Source organism: Danio rerio, chromosome 7, assembly GCF_052040795.2.
Source record: "Danio rerio strain M-AB ecotype USA chromosome 7, GRCz13ab, whole genome shotgun sequence".
Lineage (NCBI taxonomy): Eukaryota > Metazoa > Chordata > Actinopteri > Cypriniformes > Danionidae > Danio > Danio rerio.
Genome location: NC_141027.1, coordinates 17932458 through 17957385, shown reverse-complemented (window position 1 = coordinate 17957385; position 24928 = coordinate 17932458). Strand labels below are relative to the sequence as shown.

The following is a 24928-nucleotide window of genomic DNA, read 5'->3' as shown; positions in this document are numbered from 1 at the left end:
TATATATATATATATATATATATATAGTCATTATTTTTAACACATCTATAGTTATGCTGTCGCACAAAGTTTGACCTCAATCTTGACTTCACACAGAAACAGCAACGCGTGCAGCATGACATCACTTTGTTGCAGAGACGCTATTGGTAAAATGCCAGCAAAGTAGAACACAGAAGCAGCTTGAAGTGGAAAGCGCGAGTATGTCTGCAGTCTGGGGTATTATAAAGTTTTGGGGTATTAAAATATTATAAGCCCATCATTAATTCTGTTTATTTACTTGATTAAATGTGTGTAAATCTAAATTTATTCAGTTTTTTTGATTAATTACAGTAATATTATTGACTAATATGAAAATGTTCATCTGATTTATGTACAATACAGTTTGTAAAGTAATATTTTCTGTCTTGTAGTATATATATTATATGAGAGACTTGCTTTGTTTACCAAATAAAGTGAATCTAATTAGATTTGCAATTTAAACATTAAATAAAAGTTAAAAAGGCATTACTTTTTATTTTACTAATTAAGGTTTTAGTTATGATACTCCCAAAATAATTCCGCAGAAATAAGCAGATTTTTACCAAAATTCTCCTCAGAAATAGCAAAAAACGTCCGCAGATTTCATCTGGCCCTGCTCATCAGCACTCATACTGTTTTATTTTATAGTCGTCCAGAAATGGGACACAAATGTTTCTGCTTTTATAACCTATTTTAACACATTTTAAATTGTTTTTTCCTTTTTTTAATCATTTTTATTGTCTGCATTTTATGTCCTAAACTTGTCTTTTTTTATTCCTGTTTATGTAAAGCACTTTGAATTGCCACTGTGTATGAAATGTGCTATATAAATAAACTTCCCTTGCCTTGCCTTGCCTTGCAAAGCCCTCTTCAGTGTGTACAGGACGTAAAACAAAACATCAAAACAAGAATATTTGTATGAGTGCCGATCACTTCTTCCTATATTGGCAATCTAAAAGATCAACTCAAAGTATAAACCTATAATAACGTAATAAGAGCGTAGTGAAAACTACTATAATTATGTCTCTTTAAGATATGTATTCCAGTTCTGCTTAAATAATTAAAATAACTTATTCAAAACTCTTTGTAAATATTTCCACTTTAAACTCTAATATTTGAAAATGATTTCGAATTCAAACCATGCTAAAAACTTACTTTGAGTTCCTCGTCTAGACCCCTGAGAACCTGTTAAAAGATAACAAAAAAAACACAAACAACATTATCTCTGCATCTGCTAAACACATTAGAAATTCCTACAGTTCAACTGGTCTCCAAGTTCCCGTTCTATACGGGAAGCTCTGATGGGAACACCTCGCTGACTCATCTCTGTCACTGTCTGGACCTGGTTTTGGACTATATCAAACAGGGAAAACCTGCTTTTTTAACAGGACCTTTTAAAAACAATGAGGCAAGCAAGTCAATCAGCGTGTCCACTGTAATGGAATGATAATAAAAGCAACAGCAAGAAACGATTAAATACGTCTGCATCACAACATCACTGAAGTATTTTATATAATCAGAATTGTGTCGAATCGCTTTCGTGTTCCTCAAAAGAGTGTATGGTTTTGTATTTAGCATATACGACTCCATCAGGAAGGTTATGTCAATGTTAGTCACCCAGGTAACGGCGAAACAACATTTCATAAACGTGTCGGTTTCATCCTGAGGGAGAAACAACATGTGTTTGATGTTGAGCTCAGTCGTGATATGTCAAATAAAACCCTCCATTTATATTTCCCAGCTTTTAAAGAGCGCAGGTGAGTAAATTATTAAAACGCTACACACACACGTATGAGGAGGCCAAGTGCTGTGAAAATGTGGTGTGAGTTTTTGGCATGGAGGGAAAAGGAAACAGAAATCCATCATTTTGGTCAGAAAAGCGGTTGCATAACGGACGAGAGTAACTTTCCAGCACGAGAAACAAAAGCACTTCTGTGTTTCACTGCTGAAGGATGTATAAATGATGAATAAACAAACAGATGAATATTTAATTACCACACATCACTAATGTCTTGTTATGGCAATTCAAATCTGACGGTGCTCATGAATGTTTACAGACATGGTGATCTCAATGCACCAAGTTTGCATGACCAAATCTGTTCTATAATCTAGCATTGGGGTGTTTTTGTTTATTTAAAATTAAAAACTTTAAAATGATTCCTAATCTTGTGATATTCTTTTTTAAATATTTCCTAAACGATGTTTTACAATGCAAGGAATTTTTCACAGTATTTTTTCTTCTGAAGAAAATCTTATTTTTTATTTCGGAAGGAATAAAAACAGCTTTTAATTTTTTCAAAACTATTTTAAGGTCAAAATTATAAGCCCCCTTATGAAATATGTTTTCTTTTTGGCTACAGAATAAACCATTATTATACAATGACTTGCCTAATTACCCTAACTTACCTAATTAACCTAGTTAAGCTTTTAAATCGCACTTTAAACCTAATAGTGTCTTGAAAAATTAAAAATATTATTTTTAAAAAGTAAAAAATTATTTACTGTCATTATGGCAAAGATAAAATGAATCAGTCATTAGAAATGATTTATTAAAACTATTATTTTTAGAAATGTGTTGAAAAAATCTTCTCTCCGTTAAACAGAAATTGGGGAAATTCTGCATGTTCTCCCCGTGTTTGTGTAGGTTTCCTCCAGGGGCTCCGGTTTTCCCCACAAGTCCAAAAACGTGGTACAGGTGAATTGGGTAGGCAAAATTGTTTATAGTGTACAGTATGTGTGTAAATAAGTGTGTATGGATATTTCCCAGTGATGAGTTGGCGGTTTATTCCGCTGTGGCGACCCCAGATTAATGAAGGCAGTAAGCCAAAAAGAAAATGAATGAAAAAAAAAAAAAAAGATAAATAAATAAATAATAAAACAAAAAATAAAAACAAAACAACATAAAATAAAACAAAATATAAACAAAAAATAAAAAAATAAAACAAAAACAAAACAAATAAAAATTAATTAATTAAATTAATTAATTAATAAAAAAATGTAAAATAAAAAACAATAAATGAATAAATAAATAAATAAATAAAACATAAATTAAAACAAAATGCAAAATAAAATAAAATAAAAAACAATACAAAATAAATAAAGAAATAAATTAAAATAATATTATTTAAAAACAAAAAAATAAAAACAAAACAAAGCAAAAATGAATAAATAAAATTAATTAAAAATTAAATTAAACAAAAAAACAAAATGAAAAATAAAAAATAAATTAAAATCAAACAAAAAATATAATATAATATAACATAATATAATATAATATAATATAATATAATATAATATAATATAATATAATATAATATAATATAGTATAATATAATAAAACTAAATAAAATAAATAAAATAAAAAATAAATGTTAAAAATAAAAAATTTGATAAACAAAATAAATTTTTATCTATTCATATAATAATTGTAATACAATAATATTGTATTACTGCGCTGATGGTCGTGGGGAGTGGAGAACATGAGTCTGATTCCAGCGACACTCCAGGGACAGACGAGTCTTCACTGAGGCCATCCTCCAGCCTAAACCACGGCGAATGAAGTTCTGCACAAGACTTTTGGCCAGCGGAGAAATTAAAATGGTCGTGCCCAACTGAGTCTGGTTCTCTCAAGGTTTTTTTTCTTCACTCCCATCAGGTGAAGTTTTTTTTCCCTCTCCGCTGTCGCCACTGCCTCGCATGGTTCAGGATTGGTAGAGCTACGCATCGATGAATTGGCTCTTCAGTGTTTGAACTCTCAGTAATGATTAAATCACACTGAACTGAGCTAAACTGAACTGAACTGAACTTAAACACTAAAACCTGAACCACACTGTTCCAGTTACTGAACCACACTGTTCCAGTTACTATGACCATTTATGTGAAGCTGCTTTGACACAATCTACATTGTAAAAGCGCTATACAAATAAAGCTGAATTGAATTGAATAATAATAATAATAATAATAATAATAATAATAATAATAATATGCATTATTATTATTATTTTTATTATTATTATATAGATGAAACTTTATTATAAAATACGTAACAGTTAAATATTGTATTCTATTACAAATAAAACACATTGCACTCTTTTACCGAATGGTTAAACAGTTAAATTAACATAATAAATCTTGGACATGAAAACAGACATTAAAGTATGTAAAGCAACAATCATAATCCAGTAATAGGATTTATGACAGTAATTATCTTAATTAGAAAAACAAAGTAGGTTGACTAAGACAGTTTGGCTGAGACATTACTACCCTGATCAACATGTTGCTGATCCTGTAAACGGTATTTGTCCTTCTTTGGCATTTGCTTTTAAGAAACTGAATACTTTCGATCGTGATTTAAGACTGTATGAAACTGAACAGACAATGAATACATGGTGAGAGACTTTCAAAAAGGTTAAAAGTGTCTTATTTTCCAAACCCATGACAGTTTTTCTAGTAATCAAACACTGCGAGGCATGAGAATAGAAAGGAGCATTGTGAACGACATGAATAGTGAGACAATAGTGAACTGACTCTCTCTATTTAATAGGCAGAAACTCCACAAACAAAATAAAAATATATATAAAAAATAAAACCCATCCATCTGTATAACTTAAGCACATGAAATTAATTAAAAAAAAGAGATCAAATGCAGATGCCTTCTTACCAGCACTGGCGATGAGGTCTTTTGCCCGACTGAGGAGACAAACAAATAAGTGAATTAGTGAATAAATAATTTAACATGAAAATTAAACACAAAAGCTTTTCAATGCAGATTTAGCAACAAAGAAATTGTATAATTGTGTTTTTGTTTGCCTTTTTTATTGCCAAGCCAAAGCCTTCTTTTGCTTATTTTTTATATCCTTGAGTTATAAAATTAAAAACTGATTTTTTGAAGAAGCCATTTCAAAAGAAAATTCATTATAATTGAATTTATATGGCATAAACGTGGCCCACAAGAAAATGAGGATTTTGACCAGATTTAAAGGACCAATTATTATTGGCGAAATGCACCCCGGCCAGAACCAAACGTGTGGATTGAGCACGTTGTTGTTAATATAAGGAGGAAAATAAATATATTATGCTTTTTTGGAGTCAAACACTTTGGACAATGCTTGAACAAAGTTTAATATCTCGTAAAAACGTGACTTTTTGATACCTTTTAAGAATCCTTAACTTTCTCATAATTAAATTTTAATCCTTTTTAAGATCCAGCAGACACCCTCTTATGGAAAACAAGTTTGCGAGGGAACGCAAAACATCTTTGTGAGGTAACATGAAAACTTAAAAAAAATGTTTTCCTATCATTCCACTATCACTTTTCTTGTGAACAGGAATGTAAGAATCATGGCATTTCTTTAAAAATGTATAAAAAACGTAAATAAATTGTACATTTAAGTATAATTAAAACTATTTAAACAAAAACTTTACATTTTTTTTTAAATGCCAAAAGATTGTTTTCATTTAGTTTAGATTTATGTAAATAAATAACCAAACCTTATAGAAAAATAATACAAAAACAAACATATATTACAAAAAAACTTAACAGAAAATACAAAAAATGATACACTAAATTATATGATTTATTTACTAAAATGTCGCCAAAATAGAAAAAAAAAATGAAATAAGCTACGCAAAAATCTCCCTTGTCCCATGGCTCTCCATTATACATGCATTACCATGGCAATCTTTCTGTTGCTCTATAAACTAAAGTCTGAGGCATAATGTTTTTCTGGATTAATCGATAGCATCTATAGATTGTGCAGATAGAGCTTTACTTTTTTATTTTTTTCACTCTAAAATATTTCCTTACATAGAAGTGATAAGTACATAGCATACTACAATTTAAAAACAAAAAAAAACTCTCACCTTTCCAGACTTGGAGACCTTGTGAGTAAATTGGTAGAAGAGGCCGCTTTCTTAGAGAGCCGCTGTTTGGTCTTGTCTTGAGGTTCTTTCCATTTCTCACTGTTTCTCCTCGCCCTGATTTTAACAATACAAAACACAAGTCAGTCACTGGATAGAGCATTAAAGGGATAGTTCACCCAAAAATGAAAATTCTGCCATCATTTACTGACTCTTTACTTGTTTCAAACCTTCATGAGTTTCTCTCTTCTCTTGAACACAAAATAAGATGTTTTGAAGAATGCTGAAATGACTTTGACTTTGTATTTGTTTTTCCTATGGAACTAAATGGTTACAGGATTTCAGCATTCCTTAAAATATCTTCTTTTGTGTTTAATAAAAGAAAGAAACTCATTAAAGGTTTGGAATCATGTGAGGGTGAGTAAATAATGATTCAGTTTTTACTTTTGAGTGAACTATCCCTTTAAATCAAATCAAATCTACCGTAACACATGCAAGTAATCATCAATGCAAAAATGAGCATGCAAACTAGCCGTGGCAAAACATGCATGGTTTTAGCTGAAATCTCCCATTAGGATTGGACAGGTGCAGCATGCAAACACACACACTTCTTTAAACCCACAATCACGCAGACACACAAACACCATCAGAGATCAGCGAGTTAATGCCACTGTTGCGTAGGAGTGAATTTGGCTGATTTGTTTATTATGTGTGTGAGAATGAGTGTTCACTGAGGGATTGTTTCCTCTAGAACGCCCTGTTTCCTCTTCTTCTCAATACCCTTAGAGACGTCCAATACAAGCCACACGAAACAGGAAATAACTGCAGTCACGTGATCAATGACGATACTTGTGGTGGAAGACAGGGAAGTGAAACTCGGCTGATAAAAGCAGGCAGCGTTTGCTGTGAATACAAATTATGCAGGGTTATTGCATCATTATTGATTTCCTAACTCTTCCGAAATGTTATGCAGCTCTAATTTTTAATTTCCAAATATCATTTGTTTATAGACTAAAGCGTGATGTAATTTCTTTGCATTTATTATAAAACCTGAGATAAATTTGCTGTGTGTGTGTGTGCGCTTTGTGTATATTAATTGTATTTTATACATGGTTTAAAAAATGAACATCATTCTTTAAACATCAAAACAGCACAACTTAAATTGACTATGTACTGATATAACTATGTTTTATCCAAGTACATTGTGTGTAATGTAAAATATGGTTATTGTCCAGTCCACTTAGTGCATGGAAACTTCATGCATTGGACTTCCACATTGTGCCAGTGTGGTTCATAGTGCTTTCATTAAAAACCCACATTTGTTTTCTCTCAGTGCTATAATCCAGCAGAACATTGACAAGTTACAGACTGCCATCTGCAATGTTACTGAAGAATCGCACGGGCTAATTTGTAACTCTCTTAACATAAAAATAAATAATAATAATAATTTTGCATTATCATGTTTAGTCTCACTGTTTAGAGTCAATTAGTAATTAAGCAAAAGTTAAGAGAGTTGTGCAGTTGTAAACATAAAAATGGTTAAGTGCATATTTACATGCAATGATTTAAAATGCTACTGTAAAAATTTTGGTTGGATAACAGTGAGTTTCCCTAAAATACAGGGCATTTGGAAAATAATCATAGCGCTTCACTTTTTCCAAATTTTTTTGTTACAACCTTATTACAAAATGGATTAAATTCATTTAGTTCCTCAAAGTTCTACACACAATACCCAATAATGACAATGTGACAAAATAGTCTTTGAATTTGTTGCAAATTTATTCAAAATACAAAAGCTGGAAAATCACATGTACATCAGTATTCACAGCCTTTGCCGTGAAGCTCTAAATTGATCTAAGGTACATTCTGTTTCCACTGATCATTCTTGAGATGTTTCAGCAGCTTCATTGGAGTTCACCTGTGGTCAATTACATGATTGTACAAGATTTGAAAAGGCATACACCCGTCTATATAAGGTCCCAGGGTTGACAGTGCATGTCAAAGCACAAACCAAGTATGAAGACAAAGGAATTGTCTGTAGACCTCAGAGACAGGATTGTCTCGAGGCACAATGCTGGGGAAGGTAGAACAATTTCTGCTGCTCTGAAAGTTCCAATGAGCACAGTGGCGTTCACCATCCATGAGTGGAAGATGTTTGGAACCACCAGGACTCTACTAGAGCTGGACGGGCATCTAAGCTGAGTGATCAAGAGAGAAGGGCCTTAGTCAGGAAGGTGATCAATAACCCGATGGTCACTCTGTCTGAACTCCAGCATTCTTCTGTGGAGAAAGGAGAACCTTACAGAAGGACAACCATCTGCAATCCACCAATCAGGCCTGTATGGTAGAGTGGCCAGACAGGAGCCACTCCCCGCCTGGAATTTGCTAAAAGGCATCTGAAGGACTCTCAGACCATAAGAATCAAAAATCTGTGGCCTGATGAGACTAGAATTGAACTCTTTGGAGGGAATGTCAGGCGTTACATTTGGAGAAAACCAGGCACCGCTCATCACCAGGCTAATACCATCCCTACCGTAAGCATGGTGGTGGCAGCATCATACTGTGGGGATGTTTTTCAGCAGCAGTAACTGGAAGACTAGTCAGGAGAGGGAAAGATTAATGCAGCAATGTACAGAGACATCCTGAATGAAAACCTGCTTCAGAGTGCTCTTGACCTCAGACTGGGGCGAGGGTTCATCTTCTGGCAGGACAACGACCCAAAGCACACCGCCAAAACATCAATGGACTGGCTTAACAACGACTCGTTGAATGCCCCTTAGTGGCCCTGTCAGAGCCCAGACTTAAATCCTATTGAACATCTCTGGAGAGAAAATGGCTGTGCACCGTCGCTTCCCATCCAACCTGATAAAGCTTGTGAGGTTCTGCAAAGAGCAATGGACAAAAATTCCCAAAGACAGGTGTGCCAAGCTTGTGGCATCATATTCAATAAGACTTGAGGCTGTAATTGCTGCCAATGGAGCATCAACAAAGTATTGAGCAAAGGCTGTGAATACTTATGTACAGGTAATGTTTCAGTTTTTTTTTTATTTGCAATACATTTGCAACAATTTAAAAAAAAAAAGTTTTCACGTTGTCATTATGGGGTATTGTGTGTAGAACTTTGAGGAAATAAATGAATTTAATACATTTTGGAATAAGGCTCTAACATAAAAAAATGTGGAAAAAGTAAAGTCCTATGAATACCTTCCGGATGCACTGTATATAGCGAATAACCATAAATTAACTTTGCTAGAAATCGCTGAAAGACACTTTTTTTTAGTTTTATGCCTTTTGTTGACACTTATATGGTTATATACGCTAATATTAGGTTAGATTTGTGTCACAAGCATCTAAAGGCAATGTTATTTTGAGGTCCAATAACGATGTGAAATGACGTTGATTTTAGGTTGTGTTGCACAGTGACTAAAATCTAATATCGAGCCAAAGTCTTAATCAAATATCTTATTATAGTATGGCAACCAAAATCCAACATTTGACAGACGTAACAGTGGTAACGTTCACAAAACGCTAAGCTGTAACATCATTAGGCGTTAATATTTTGTTGTTGTTTTTAGGTTGCAATGGAAAATAACAAAAATGTTGGCCTGACGTTGGGTTCTGCCGTCAACCCGATTTTAATTTTCAAACAAAACTCTAGAGGTCTTTGACTTTCATATTAGCCACTTTAGATACCAAATGATCAACTAGAAGTCAAGTTATTTTTTGTTGTTTCTAAAACTAGGATAAGGAACAAGACTTGTCAGGTAGTGTATAAGCTGTTTGAGCATTGGTTTATTGTGCAAATTTCTCATTACCACCTGCTTTTGGTTGTGTTGTTGTCAGTGTAACTTTTTCAACAGTAAAATTCTGGCAACTACAGCTGCTATTTTTCTGTACATTTTACTGTATTTTCACACCGCATAAAAATCAAATTTACTTGTCCTAGAGCTCTGTTGCGACATAACCTGCTTTAACATTCTTGAGCCTCATAAAAAAAAAAAAAAACATTTGCTTGACATCCACGCAAAGAAACCAGGAAGGAACGAGGCAAAACTGTTTACAAGGAGCATGGAACAGAAATTAAAATCCACCCATAGGAATTACGGCGAAATTTGTGGAAACCAAGTAGTACAGAAGTTAAAACAGACGATAACAACCCCCGAAAGACCACCCAAAGCACGCATGCAGATAAATCAGTCAACGAATCCACAGATTTGCTTTGTTCAGAAGATTAAGTGAGATTATTTGATGGGTTAGTATGATGTTAATGCTCCAGCAAGGCTCAATCATGAGCTTTGTGTTTCTGCAAAAACCATGTTACAGCCAAGATTCCTAGCAGCAGTTTTGGCATACATACTGACTACATTCCTGTCTCACTCCGACAGCTCTTCAGCTTTAGCAATGATCTCATATCTTTCATATTCACCTGAAGGAGAGCCGACGGGTCTGAATGACACAATATTATTGCCTTATTTATTGAGAAATGGCGCGGTGCTCTTGCAACCGGATCAACGGACATGCATACCGGGCTAAGTCAACATCGCAACTGAACAAACACAGTGAGCTGTCCTCCCTTTTTCTATAAAAAACTCAAGGCTGCAATTTCCAAAACTCTGACATCTGCCTCAACAAATCACAAATGCATTTCCAAAGAAGTCAAAGCATGGAGCTGATTCAAAAACAAATGTAAAGCTCTGTTGGCACGGATCTGTTTCTTTCAAAGGGCTGAATGAATGCCAGAAGTATATCAATTCAGACATGTGTCCTTCTGTAGTGCCCTAGGGATACAAACGTCTGTGTCTCTGGTATTACTGATGGACTCATACATTACTGTAGTTCAAACAGTAGATGATGGCAGAAGCCATGCTATTGATTTAAAAATGCTACAATGCAAGTAATGCGTTTAATTAACATGGACTGTTTAACCTGTTTAAACGAATACCTTGAATGCAATGCAAGTTGGCCAAATGCAAAAACATAAATAAAACAAATGCGCATCTTAAAAATATATCTTGCAATGGTAAGTTTAAATAAACAAGTGTGAGGGAATCTGAAAAGTTTCTATATGCACTTTAATATATTAAATATCTTGACATTAGTGAATTTATACATTAAATACTTTTGAGGTCTATGATTTATATTTGGGATGTGCATGTCTTGGTAACTTCTATATATTAAATATTATATTAATTAAACATCATAATGATAAACTGATTATTTTAATGGTATATGACCGGGTGTTTATACCAGTGATTAATATGTTTCTGGCTCAATATACTGTATATAAACAATTAACTTAACCTAAACTGATGCTGTGTGTATATTTTAAATTTGAGCAACAAGTTGAGAAGATGTATCCCATGGTCATATTTCAGGATGACAATACATAAATTGTTCAGTCTCAAATGCTTCGTTTAAACTGACCACATAAGGATGCTTTCCTGATTTGTATTATACATGTCAAGAAACTGGCGGCACAGTGACTGAGTGGTTAGCACCTCACAGCATCAAGGTCACTGGTTCGAGTCCCGGCTGGGATAGCTGGCATTTCTGTGTGAAATTTGCATGTTCTCCCTGTGATGGTGTAGGTTTTCCCCAGAGTCCAAAGACTTGTGGTATAAGTGAATTGGATGAACTAAATTGAGAGTGCAAGAGTGTATGGGTGTTTCCCAGTAGTGGGTTGCGGCTGGAAGGGCATCCCACTGAAAGAATAATAGTTGTTTTAGAAGTTGTACGGTAAAACATCTATAAATAACAAATTCAATCAGTGGATGCACCATAATTTAATTTCTGAGTGGAAACCGAAACATAAAAATTATTAGATAATGTAAAGACTTTTAAATTCAACTCAAAAACTTAAATTATATTATAAAAAACATGCCAAATAAAGTTTATTGATACTAAAATTTTATTGACAATGAACAAATCTAAAGGTATCATTTTTTTTTATTTTTAACGTTGTCATAACAGCAATGTAACTACAAAGAAATGTTCTGTCGGCATGTTATTTGAGCAGACATTGCTTTCAGCTGAGCATGCGCGGTTCAGGCATAGATAAGGGAAATATTAAGCTAATTTGATCTTTGACTGAGGTGCAAACACAACCTAGTTCAATACACCCCTCTGGTCTTGTGCTTTGGTCAGTGTAGCAACAAACTGTCCTTGCATGGCGCATCCCATTAAAATAAATGGGTTTCATAGCACTTCACTTTCTGCATCTAATGTGAAAGCCACTTCAGATTGCTCAGTGACTACAGCTGGAGAAAGTGCGAAACCAGCAAATTAAACACTGCTGAGCAGTGCAGAACAGTATAGCCCAATTGTGGTGCATCCCTACCGAGTATATTTGTATTTTTATGACCCTTAAATACTTTCAGATATTTTCTAATTGTCCTTAAATGCAAGATTTTCAGGATTGCAGTTAACCTAAAGTAGATTCTTTTTTTTAATCTACTGACAATACATCCAATTCAAACAAGTACCATGTTTCATCCTAAATCCAACAACTAAAATTCCACTCTTCAAGTGACTCCTCCATGCTTTCAAGTTAATAAAGCTTGACCTAGGTGCCAAAACTGCATCATCAAGCTGTAACTGTGGTTTGCGCAGCAACACAAGCATTAGTGCAATGATTAAAACCAAATCAAGTTGCAGTGTATTCAAGAGCCAATGCCTGACTCCATGTTTTGCGGGTGAACGCACAGTGTTTTCTCTCCTTCCTGAATGGGAGAGAGAGGACCCCCATGTGGGCTGGATGTGGGCTCTTTTGGGGGTGCCGGTGAGGAAGATGTTGGGGTTTGAGGACATGAACCCTGGCTGTCCTCGCTGCTTTTGCTGTGCTGCTGCTGGAGGGTTCTGATGGTGGTGGGCTGGATGGTGTCTTCAACTATGGAGCTCCAGGTTTGGTCCTTCTTCCCCTCATCTTCATCAGCGTCTTCCTCTTTGGTTTGGATTTCATCTGTGAAGGGGGTGCCTTCCAGTAAGGCGTCCTCCAGGGAGAGACTCTGCACACGTCGTGTCAGGGCCAGCGGAAAGGACTCGTGGTTCGGGATCCAAGGATCAGTCTGTGTGCACCTCTCGCTAGTGCTCGGTTTGTGGCTGGGAATGGTTTTAGCCCCGCCCTCCCCATTTTCTGCTGTGTTTGAAATAAGGCTACAGATACACAAACAAAACAGTTCGAGATGATAAGGGTCTGAAATTATGCTTGTCGGATCAAATGCTGCAGGTCACTTATAATGAATTCAACAAAATTAAAATTGAAAATTGTCACCATCGTTTACTCTCTCGTTATGTTCCAAACATTGAACATAAATATCTTTTAAGAACTTTTTTGACGCTCTAAGATTTTTCACCAAAATGTTCTGAAAGCTATATGTGACTAACCAAGTAGTTATATGTCAAATTTCTAATTTATAAAACCTGAAAGAATTGAAGATTTATGCAGGATTCAATTATATTTGATGAGCTATTTGTGAAGTCAATAACTACATTTACATAGACATCAGTAGTCGAATTTTTTGCATAATCTGAATCAGATCTGTTATTGAATCAATAATGTGATTAGGATGTTTACATGAGTTGCTTAGCGAATGTTCCTTTCATGATCTTGTTTTACATGTTATAGCACATAATTTGATTAATGTCATTGCGTCAGCACGCTATCCACATTTCCTCTGGAGTTTCATGTAATTTTTGGAGTTTCATTAATAATTTGTTGACTAACTGCAGTTTGGCAGTTTCACTTTCATTCAGGAACATTTCATTCATGCCCTGGACAAACTGAGGTATTGGATGTGAGTATGGAGTAAGGACTGGTGGAGTGTTGTTTTAATGGAATTTGATTCCCGCACACCAAATGCAAAACAAACCCTGTGCATTTCAATTTGAGTGTGTCTGTGGTCTTTTACTGACTTCGTAGGTGCAGAGAATAGTGTCAAACTATAAAAAATATCCTGTCGCAAATCGAGGAGAAAAATTCTACACTACAGTAATAGTTTGATTTCAATAATGCGACTAAAATAGTATTACTCCACGGGTTTTCATTTGATTTCTGTTTATATTGCTTATGTCGGATTAGATAATCAAAAACTGCTGTTTACATGGTAGACTCTTAATCAGAGTATTGTCTTAATCGTATTAAAATCAGAGTATTGGTGTCCGTGTAAACATACTTAGTTTGATCAACTTAAAATTTCACAATTTTTTTAGAATTTTCTAGAAGTTTTCACAAACCTACAGGATAAGAATCAGATTAAGAATTGTATTATAGAGCAGAGGTCACCAACATGCTGCTTGCAAGCTACTGGTGCTACCAGTACTACTAGTAGCTACTTCAGTTTTGATGTTTGTTAATTTTAGAGTTATGACACATTCAATGTCTATAAGACTATATTTTTTTGTGTCGACAGCTACAGTATTCAATTACACAAAGTAATTTTTTCTATAAAATAAATGCATTGTTCAGTTCTATTATTTTTAAATGTAAAGGGCAAAATCTGGGGTGTGTAAAAGTTTGGATTTTTTTATTGTTATTGTGAGATTTATGATCTATTATATATGATATTTAATCAATTTGAAAGGTTTGGTGACCATGACACGAGTAGCTCTTGGCCACTTTCACTTTTCAGAAAGTAGCTTGCATCTTAAATAAGCTTGGTGATTAAAAGAATCTATTTGCAGAAAATGACAATAGGCCAACATAAAGTATTGTTTTTAGACTTTAAATATTGGGGGGAAACATATTTTCATGTTTATTGATATCTAATAATATCTAATTTATTTATACAGAATATTCTATATTCACCTACTGACAACTTTGCAATTGTTTAAGCTTATTTTAGTTAGAATGCTCCTGCATTTACCTTTCACAATGGATTAATGGACGACTACATCTCTAATGTTCAACATCCTTACCCTAAAACATCAACATACTCCAAAACTCCATTTCTAAATGTTCTTTTTTAAATATTTGTGTTTGAGTTAAAAAAAAAATTGAGTAAAGATTAACATGAGGGTGAGTAAATGATACAATTATTATTTATGAATAACTAATTGACATGAACCAGTACTCACAATTGTGATAGCTCAAGTTTTTGTATAACTAACTACGTACAAGTCTTTCAGCATCCAGTAGCCCAACTCTTTAATCTATACCATCAACATTCAATAACACAGACCTGCAGTAAACCTCAAAAAGGGGAACTGTAATTGACATTGCCCTACACACAAACACAGAAATCTCATTATAGTCACATTAACATTATTCTGAATGCTTTTCTCAGTTTTCCCCTTTTCCCTGGATGTTGTTCAGAATGTCCCAAATGTGCAGATTGCAAGGAATGTTGCTCTGCTTCTTTGTATTAAACACATGTGGGCGACCAGGCTGTTCTGTTTCGCAGAGCATTTCTTTTCAGTGTCATCGAGCACATCTGCAACTCCAGGAAGACATTTCTGCATTTCATTTGTAAATGACAGTTGTGATATTTTGATGAATATCTGTTAATCAGTCTTGTGCTATTTCTTATACACAGTGTTGAGTACAAAAAAGTCATATATAACCATTTTAAGCCAATCTTAAAGGGATAGTTCACCCCTAAATGAAAATTGTGTCATAATGTACTCCCTCTTAACTAGATTATAACCTTTATGAGTTTTTTTCTTCTTCTATCCACAGCCATATCACACTGCAGCTCAAGACCGGTTACTCACTGAAGCTAAGCAGGCCTGATCCTGGCCAGTACCTGGATGGGAGACCAAATGGGAAAACCTGGTTGCTCTTGGAAGTGGTGTTAGTGAGGAGAGTAGAGGGTGCTTAACCTGTGGTCTGTGTCCTAATGCCCCAGTAAATTGAAGGGGACGCTATACTCTCAGTGGCCCCCATCTTTCAGACGAGACGTTAAACTGAGGTCCAGACTCTCTGTGGTCATTAAAATTCCATGGCATTTCTTATAAAAAGTAGGGGTGTTTTCCTCTCGGCCCTTAACCATCATGGCCTCCCAATCCTCCCAATCCACTGAATTGGCTCTATCACTGTCTCTCCACTCCACCAATAGCTGGTGCGTGGTGATCGCACTGGTGCCGTTGTCCTGTGGCTGCCGTCGCATCATCCAAGTGGATGCTGCACACTGGTGGTGGTGTGGAGAGACCCCTCATGATTATGAAGCACTTTGGGTGTATGGCCATACACAATAAATGCGCAATATAAATACACATTACATTACAGTCAATGCAAATGAAGACATTTTGAAGAAAGCTGGAAACCTGGAACCATTGACTTCCAAAGATATATTTGAATACAATACTATGAAAGTCAATGGTTACACGTTTCAAGCATTCTTCGAAATATCTTCTTTTGTGATTATCAGAAGAAAGAATCTCATAAAAGTTTGAAATGAGTAAAGAGGGAGTAAATAATAGTTAATTTTTGGGTAAACTATTCCTTTAATCTTTAAAATAAATAAACAAATAAATAAATAAATGACAGCACATATTTTCACTTCATGTGTTATATTATTTTTGCAATCTTATTTTCAAAAGATTAAAATAAAGCTTAAAATAATATAGAACTTTTTTATTTTTACTCAACACTAGTATATACTTAGATAACAGCGTGTTAAGCTCATTACAAACCTAGACTCCTCTGTACCTGTTAGGTGTGTGGTTAAATCCATCAAGAGAACTTGTAGACAGTCTGCATGGTTTAGAGAATCCATCCACATAACAGGACTGATTTAGCACTCGAGCAGCAGCAGGGTTCACTGTTTAGGTTGTTCAGGAAACACAATACAATAATATCTGTTGCAATACATGTCAATGTGCTATAAACCTGATGTGATATCTGTACAGTAGCACACTGTAAAAACAGTAAGAAAGCTCATACCAGCAATCAGCTGCTGTTTAAGCAGGGGTATCTGTTGGTCATGGAGGCGGAGCCTGCGTAAAGCATCGGCCAATGAGGACTTCAGTAGCGTTATTTCATCTTCCTGTGCTTGGAGACGCACCTCCATTGTAGAAAGCTTGTCGGGATACTCTGTGCTGCTTTCTGCTGACACATCATCTAGATAAAAAACAACACAGCATAAATACACACACATCAAATAAAAAAACAACATCTTTCACACTATATTAAAAATCAAATATAAAACATTGATACATTTGAACGCAATGGCCGTCTTCTATCCGGTGAAAAACGATTCCAGAGGGAAAACGGAGACAGCATAATGACTTATTTAATCATTTACAACAAAATAAGACAACATTAGTGATGTCTTAAGGAATGTGTGCTTACTAAATTACTAAATTCTTACTGGAAATGCCACCAAAAGTAGAAAATACTGGTCAAAAACATACATTTACACACTAATTGACATCCAAGTAGCCCTTCGAGACACCATCTTTATTTTATCCCGACTTTCAGAAATGGAGCACACAGGATTGTGGGATATCAAAGGCAGCAAAAAATAAACAAAAATCCTATCAAGACAGGAAGTAAAGCAGAACTTGCTTCAGACGTGTCTTGATATCTTCCTGACTTGGATTGCCGTCTCTGCAGGCAGTATTTGAGAGCTTTCAGATGCAACGCATGCTTGAGGACAAGTTAGCTTGCTGCTAGCATGACTTAATGCTGTTAACATTTTACTAGCATGAATATGTTTTAGTTTTATCACTAAGGTAGCATCTCCCTAACATGACCTAACACACTGACCTATTACATGCAGGGACTTTTACTTGCCCAGGCAAAATTTTCACTGGCCCCACAAAAAAGAAAAAAAAATAGAAGTTAATAGCTATTTTTAGCCACATATTTTCAATAGTTTGTTAAAATAATGTCTGTGAATCTAGAATTGAAACATTTAAAAAATGTTAATAAATGTATAATAAGCAAATTCACAGTGTTAGTCCCTTTATTAAACAGGGGTTGCCACAGTGGAATGAACCACCAACTTATCCAGTATATGTTTTAAGCTGCGGATGCCCTTCCAGCTGCAACCCATCACTGGGAAACACCCTTAACCTCTCATTCACACACATACACTACGGACAATTTAGCTTACCCAATTCATCTATAGCGCATGTCTTTGGACTGTGGAGCAAACACGTGGAGAACATGCAAACTCCACACAAAAATGCCAACTGATCCAGCCAAGGCTCGAACCAGTGACCATCTTGCTGTGAGGCAACAGCACTACAAACTGCGCCTCAAATATATTAGAATTTAAATATTATATATAAAGTCAAGTGTGACACAGCATAAACACACACACTAAAGAAATCCTCGTTCACACTATACTAAAAATAAAATATAAAACATTAATTATAATTATTCATCCAAAAATTCATACGGTTGGAAAATTCAGATTTAAAGTTTTTTAGTTTTTGTGTCATTTTTTGTAAAAAAATAAACTTGCTGGTTAAATAAAGTAACTTTAAGTCTAAATAATTTTAGGTTTTACTATACGTAATTTATTTTAGTAAACTGTATTGTTCTCCCCTTGTTGGTGTGGGTTTCCTCCGCTCCTGTTTTCCCCCACAGTCCAAAGACATGCGGTATAGGTGAATTGGAGTTATATAGTTAAATTGTCCATAGTGTGAATGAGAGTGAATATGGGTGTTTCCCAGTGATGGGTTGCAGCTGGAAGGGCATCCACTGTTTAAAAGATAAGTTGCAAGACTGTGCAAGATAAGTTGGCAGTTCATTCCCCTGTGGCTAGCCCTGATGAATAAAGTGACTAAGCCAAAAAAAAAACAAAAAAAAAACGAATAAATGATGAGTAAATTATATATTAAACTTATATAGATAGAATAAATATCTAAAAAATATATTTTAGATGATTTTGAATGAGAACGTAAGATATCCTAGTGGTCTTAAAATTAAAAGAACGATTTTTTAAATAACACTTATAATTAAGTTATAATTTCATAAAACATTTATAAAAATATGTGAAGTCTGGCAACCCATAATCAGTCCTTTGCATTAAACCCATCCAAGTCAATACACAGAAGTGAGCAGTAAATGAACACAAGCACACACAAGCACAAGCATGCACACGCACGCACGCACGCACGCACGCACGCACGCACGCACGCACACATACAAGTCCTGATTGGACGAGAACACTATTTATTCATATTCACACCTAAAACTCTGAGCTGGTATAAAAATCGAACCCACAACCTTTGGGTTTCAAGTCTAAGTCGCTAACTCCGAAAATGACATGTGGATAAATTTATGATGTTTTAGTTGTTTGTGAACTTTTTTTATAACCTATAATTGAGCTTCTAAATACCTAAATGAAAAAAACAGGACAGCTTCTTGAGGCCTTAAATCTTGGAATGTAATGGAAACAGCATGAGTGTCATTAAGAGTCTTCAGTGAAACTGTAAAAGACTGAATGTTCTGCCCTCTAGGTTTCAGCATACTGAATAAATAGGATGTGTTGGTTGTATTTAAACAGGAATAAATGCCTATTATCTTAGTTACAATAGGCCACACAAAACAAACACACGGGTGGAATTATATGCAACTTTAACGGTTCCTCTATTAACAACACACATCATAAAAGCAGACAGAATAAAAGATAGTCTTTTTTTACTACCAAGCTTTTTGCACATATACAGTGGGGGAAATAAGTATTAAACACGGCACAATTTTTCTCAGAAAACATATTTCTAAAAGTGTCAAAGACTTGAAACAACCAAAAGAAATCCATATATGCAAAGAAAACAAATCTAATTAAATTACAAATGAAGTTATGTGTAATAAAATGAAATTACGCAGGGAAAAAATATTGAATACATGAAGAAAGGGAAAAAAGACAGTGAAACAGCAGCTAAAATCTCTTAGTACAGTACAGGGGTGGCCAACCCTGTTCCTGGAGAGCCACCTCCTGCAGATTTCAGTTGCTACCCAAATCAAACACACCTGAACCAATTAATTAGGGCCTAAACACCACATGATAATTATAGGCAGGTGTGTTTGATATGGGTTGCAGCAAAAATCTGCAGGAAGGTGGCTCTCCAGGAACAGGGTTGGTCACCCCTGTCTTGGTAGTTCTTCAGCGACCCTCTGCCCTTCCTCATTGTGAATGAATATTAGCTGCTTCAGTCCAACATATACATTAGCAGGACGAAGAAGATCAACACGGTGGACATTTCAGCAAGACAATGATGCAAAACACAGCCAAGGAGACTCTCAAATGCTTTCAGAGAAAGAAAATCAAGTTATAATCACCTGACTTGAATCCAATAGAAAATACTCAGAATTGATAGACAAGACCCATGACAGAACATCAAGATTTTAACACTCTGTTGAAAACAAAAACTCACACCTGAGCAGAGTTCATTCTCCATTTGAGAAGCGTCTTTAAGCTGCCATCACCAAAAAAAGCCTTTTATATAAAGTATTAATTACATTTCAGTAGTTCAGTTCTTTCTCCTTGTGTCATTCCATTGTTATTACACATAACTTATTTATCAGATTAATTTTTGTTTGTTTTATTTTTATATTTGTATTGTTTTTACCAAAACTTGGTTCAATTCCATGTCAACAGCTCCTTTAGAAATGGTATTCCTAGGAAAACACATGGCGTACAATACTTATTTCCCCTATTGTAGGTTCCTGGTCCAAAATCATTGAGCAACAGCCTTATGTTCACACTTATACTTCAGTTCCCAGGAAAGAAAAAGCGGAAAAAAAAGGAAAGCATGACTGGTCTAACTGTTAGCAATCTAACTGTTATTTCTAAAGCCGAACCTAAAAAAAAAAGAAACCTCTAAAAGATGTATCATGCATATTGCTAAACAACCGAAAGAAGTGATTCACAAATAAACTCTTTATCAGCTTAATATAAAAAAAAAATGATCAGCAGATAAATTGGGCTGATTCACTTCATATTGATGCTGCCAATTATAAGCTTTGACTGATGCTTTTCACATATAAAACATTGGCTATTTGACTATCAAATAAACAGTTATATGGGGCATCTGCAACCTGATTATTTAGTGTGCTTGGCTGAATGTGCTCAATGTACTGTTTATCTACATGAGCAGTGCTGTTTTTAACAGTTTATTAAGAACAGCTTATAAATTGTGTAAAGGAGTCAAAACAGCACCGTTTTGTCACACACAAAGAATCAGAGACGATTCTAACATTTGTGCTGAACTGAAATATGCAACATCACGATTGTAAAAACTGGTTATAAAACAGGTATGCACAGGATTTCTGTCCTTTTCATGGTCATATCTTGCGAAATCCAGTGGTGTTTGTGGTTTGTTAACATGTCTTTGGTATTAGATGCTTATTAAAGTCAAACTGCACCATAATTCACTTGGAGATATTATGAAGGTAAATCCAACCCAAGCTCTTTCTGGAAAGGTAGCCCCGCGGACGTTTCTGGAGACCGCGACTTACGTGGCCGGAGGTACGTAAAGGCCGCGTTTGGTTTTTTTCGAGTGAACGCTGCGGAGCGGTGTGGCACCGCTCCGCCCCTCCTCTTCGTGCTCGCCGGCCGACGGCTTGCCTCCGAGTGGAGGGCTTTCCCGATGCAATCAGTTTGTCCGCTTAGCTCACAGCGTTGTTTCGGCGGAGCGGAGGCCCCGGAGGAGGAGGAGGAGCCGGAGCCGGCCGCGGTGGACGACGACCGGGATCGAGTCCGGGGAACAGCAGGTTCCGGAAATCAAGTAAGACGAAAAACGGAATCCAAAAAATAAGGGCGAGAACGTGGCGGGATCCGAAAACGCGGTCGAAATCGAAGACGAGGGCTTTTGCTTTTTTTTTTTTTTGATCCGGCGGCTTTTCGCGCGAGAACGGCGCGGGCGCGAACGCTGCGCGCTCCCGAGAGGCGCCCGAGACGCGAAAAAGCGCGCACAGCGGCCTCTCGCGGATCCGCGAAAACAAAAAACGCTCGAATACGTACCTCCCGGGACGTAAATCGTGGTCCGCAGAAACGTCCGCAGGGCTACGTTTCCACAATGAGCCCGGGTTGGGTAAATCAGTAGCAAAACTCGAGAGCTCGCAAATCTAAATGTGAGAACTCACCTTCTGATTGCTCGATGCCTCAAACAACGTGAGCTGCCCTGTGTGCTGACGTACAAAAATGTCCCATCTCATTGGCTGTCTCTAGCCAATAAACTGACTTTGCAGCTCTTTTACTGGTACATTTCGGTAGAATAATAATATTTAACAAAAGCCTTTTTTAGAAAATATGTTTTTAAAACTCCTAAATAATACAATAATCATAGAATTTTTTCTTTTGCACCCCAGTCCCACTGGTGGCCAGCATTGTTCATTGGTCAGACATCGGCCAATAAAACAGCTTTAGCCACGCCCAGCCCCTCCCCGCGTTGCTCTCATTTGTGCATCTACAAATGCACAAATGAGTTCTGCTACAGGAATCGCACAAAATGTGTAGCAAAAGTCAGAGCGCGAAAGATTTGCAGATGAACTGGCAAATCTGAGAGGTTTTGAGTGCCGACTTTTTGTTGTACAGTAATTTTTAAAATTTAAAAAATTTGAATAGGGATTATAGTTGACCAGGAAGGAATAGTTTAATCATTGTGAAGTTTAACAATAAAGTTTTTCATTGTGTCTAGTTGACAAACTGCAATAAAGGTCACATTGGAGTAGTGCTGATAATCACTCTCACACACACTATAGCCTCACCTTTACACACCCAGTTCATGAGGCTTTGATCACCTGAAATTACAAACTAATCTATTTCCCCCGCAAGATTCTTCAAGCCTGAAGCATTTCCTCCTCAGTGATGACTTTGCAGTGGATGAATTACACAGAGTTGAGCAACAGTTGAGTACAGTTAAGCCTTTACTGTACAGATTTAATTTAATTCAAGTTTATTTGTATAGAGCTTTTCACAATAATTACTGTTTCAAACAAGCCTTACAAAAGGTGCACATTATTGCATTACAATCAAAAATGTAGATCAACCAATGGTCTGTTCAAAAGTGTCACAATGTTCTCTAAAGGAAAGTTGTGTTTCTGATAATCATTAATATCCAAGGCAGCAAAAACTGTGGCTTTTTTTAATGCCACAAATAATATTTTGAACTTCCCCTTTTGTCTGTATTTAAATAAGCAGAAGCAGAAGTGTGTTTACGGTAATGAGCAGATGTCAACAAGCCGAGATATTCCAGGAGCTTTAAATGGTGGAAACAAGAAGTTGTCATTTAATCCACTTGTTAAATGTGACGTCACATGAAGCGGCTTCTGGGTCCAAATGCTATATCAAACTGTATAGGGAGACTCATCAAATAGTAATAAAAAATGTTTACAAAGCGATGTAATTCATTCATTCATTTTCTTGTCGGCTTAAGGCTGATTTATACTTCTGCGTCAAACACCGGCGAATGCTACGGCGCTGACGCATAGCCCTTCGCCGTGGCCATCGCTGACGTGCACCTCTCAAAAAATGTAACTACACGTCGCAACGACGCGTAGCGTAAGCTCTGTGATTGGTCGGCTTGGTAGCGCTGACGAGTCTGGGCGGGACCGAGAGCCGCGCGAATGGCGCGAGCGATTTTTACAAGTGTGGAGTACCGTGAAGGAGCTCTGGATGGAAAGTTTTGTTTTGTGTTTACCTCATAGTTAAAGTTGTTGCACGTCCGCTGGTTCCTGCCTCAAAATAAGCGAGTTTGAGCCACTTGTACATCCCGGAAGTGTTCAGGAAAAGCAAAACAACAGCGAAGAAACTTGACACAGAGGAACATTTACACCTCACTGCCAACTAGTGTTTCGGAAGTGTTAATGCAGACCAACAGAGACAGCGCGCAGAAGTATAAATGCACAGCCACGCGCGTTGCATGCGCCGTGGGTTACGCTGGTCACCTGACGCAGAAGTATAAATCAGGCTTTAGTCCCTTTATTAACCCGGGGTCGCCACAGCGGAATGAACCGCCAAATTATCCAGCAAGTTTTTACGCAGCGGATGCCCTTCCAGCCGCAACCCATCTCTGGGAAACATCCACACACACACTCATACACTACGGACAATTTAGCCTACCCAATTCACCTGTACCACATGTCTTTGGACTGTGGGGGAAACCGGAGCACCCGGAGGAAACCCACGTGAAGGCAGAGAGGACATGCAAACTCCACACAGAAGCGCCAACTGAGCCAGGGCTCGAACCAGCGACCTAGCGACCTTCTTAAGCGATGTAATACTTTCGAAAATTACGATCGCAATGTATATATCCATGCCTACTATGCGATGGCCAGAAAGTGATTAATATTTTATAAATAGTTATTGTAATTTGGTATTTATGATGCAGCAAGTCCAGAGACTGATGTGTACGCTATGATTTCATATAAAATTCACTTTAAAGTGTGATATGACTAAAAAGTGACCATAAAGGAATATTTTCTCAATTCAAATGAGTAGCGGCTTATAAACAGTATTCCATACGTCACAGATATGTCATGGATTGTAAAGGATTGAAAGGATTGTAGTCCATGTAAATGTGAATATTCTCCAGAGATCTATGAAGATCGCTGGTGATTGTGACAAGTATTGTCTTCATTGTATAAATATTTTAATAATATTAACCTGACTCAACATTGATGTGACTATTTTGAATGCGCATATTCAGTTCAGCCCTAGTCATTTATGGATTGTTTTTAAAATTCTAGGAGTATGCATATGCTTTGTTCCTTGACTTTTTACTACCCCCTATTTTTTACTTTCTATTTCTTTATCTAATAATAACACTGTTATCTATCTCTAGTCTGTCTACTTATATGTGTTTGTAGCCTAACTACAAAAGCCAATTTTTAAGCCAATTTGTTAAAAATGATCTACATATACAAATATATACACACAAAATAGGCTAACTATGTTAGACTAACTAGGAATTGTCATTTTTGCATATTGCTGTTCTTTTATTGCTTTGGTTACTTTTATTGTGCTTATTTGTAAGTAGTTTTGGGCTTAACAGTCTGCAAATGTATTTCATACTTTTAAATTGGTATATTTTAAATACTTTTTAAACACTAGTAAATGTAATCCTTTGTTGGCATTACTCCAGTTTTAGGGTCATATGA

At 36.0% G+C, this 24928-nt stretch overlaps 1 protein-coding gene across 3 annotated transcripts in view; it reads right to left on the bottom strand.

The window, feature by feature from the left end:
• eml3 (EMAP like 3) overlaps nt 1–24928 on the bottom strand; it is an 87666-nt gene that overhangs the window by 24702 nt on the left and 38036 nt on the right. For 2 of the 3 annotated variants that reach the window (XM_087260694.1, XM_087260696.1), the window contains exons 2-7: nt 16757–16933; nt 16523–16634; nt 12580–13029; nt 5881–5994; nt 4679–4707; nt 1174–1203 (exon numbers count right to left, since the gene is read on the bottom strand). In XM_087260694.1, the coding sequence (XP_087116820.1) occupies nt 1174–1203; nt 4679–4707; nt 5881–5994; nt 12580–13029; nt 16523–16634; nt 16757–16933 (912 nt within the window). The remainder of the gene's footprint in view (nt 1–1173; nt 1204–4678; nt 4708–5880; nt 5995–12579; nt 13030–16522; nt 16635–16756; nt 16934–24928) is intronic. The other variant, XM_087260695.1, reaches the window with a different exon arrangement.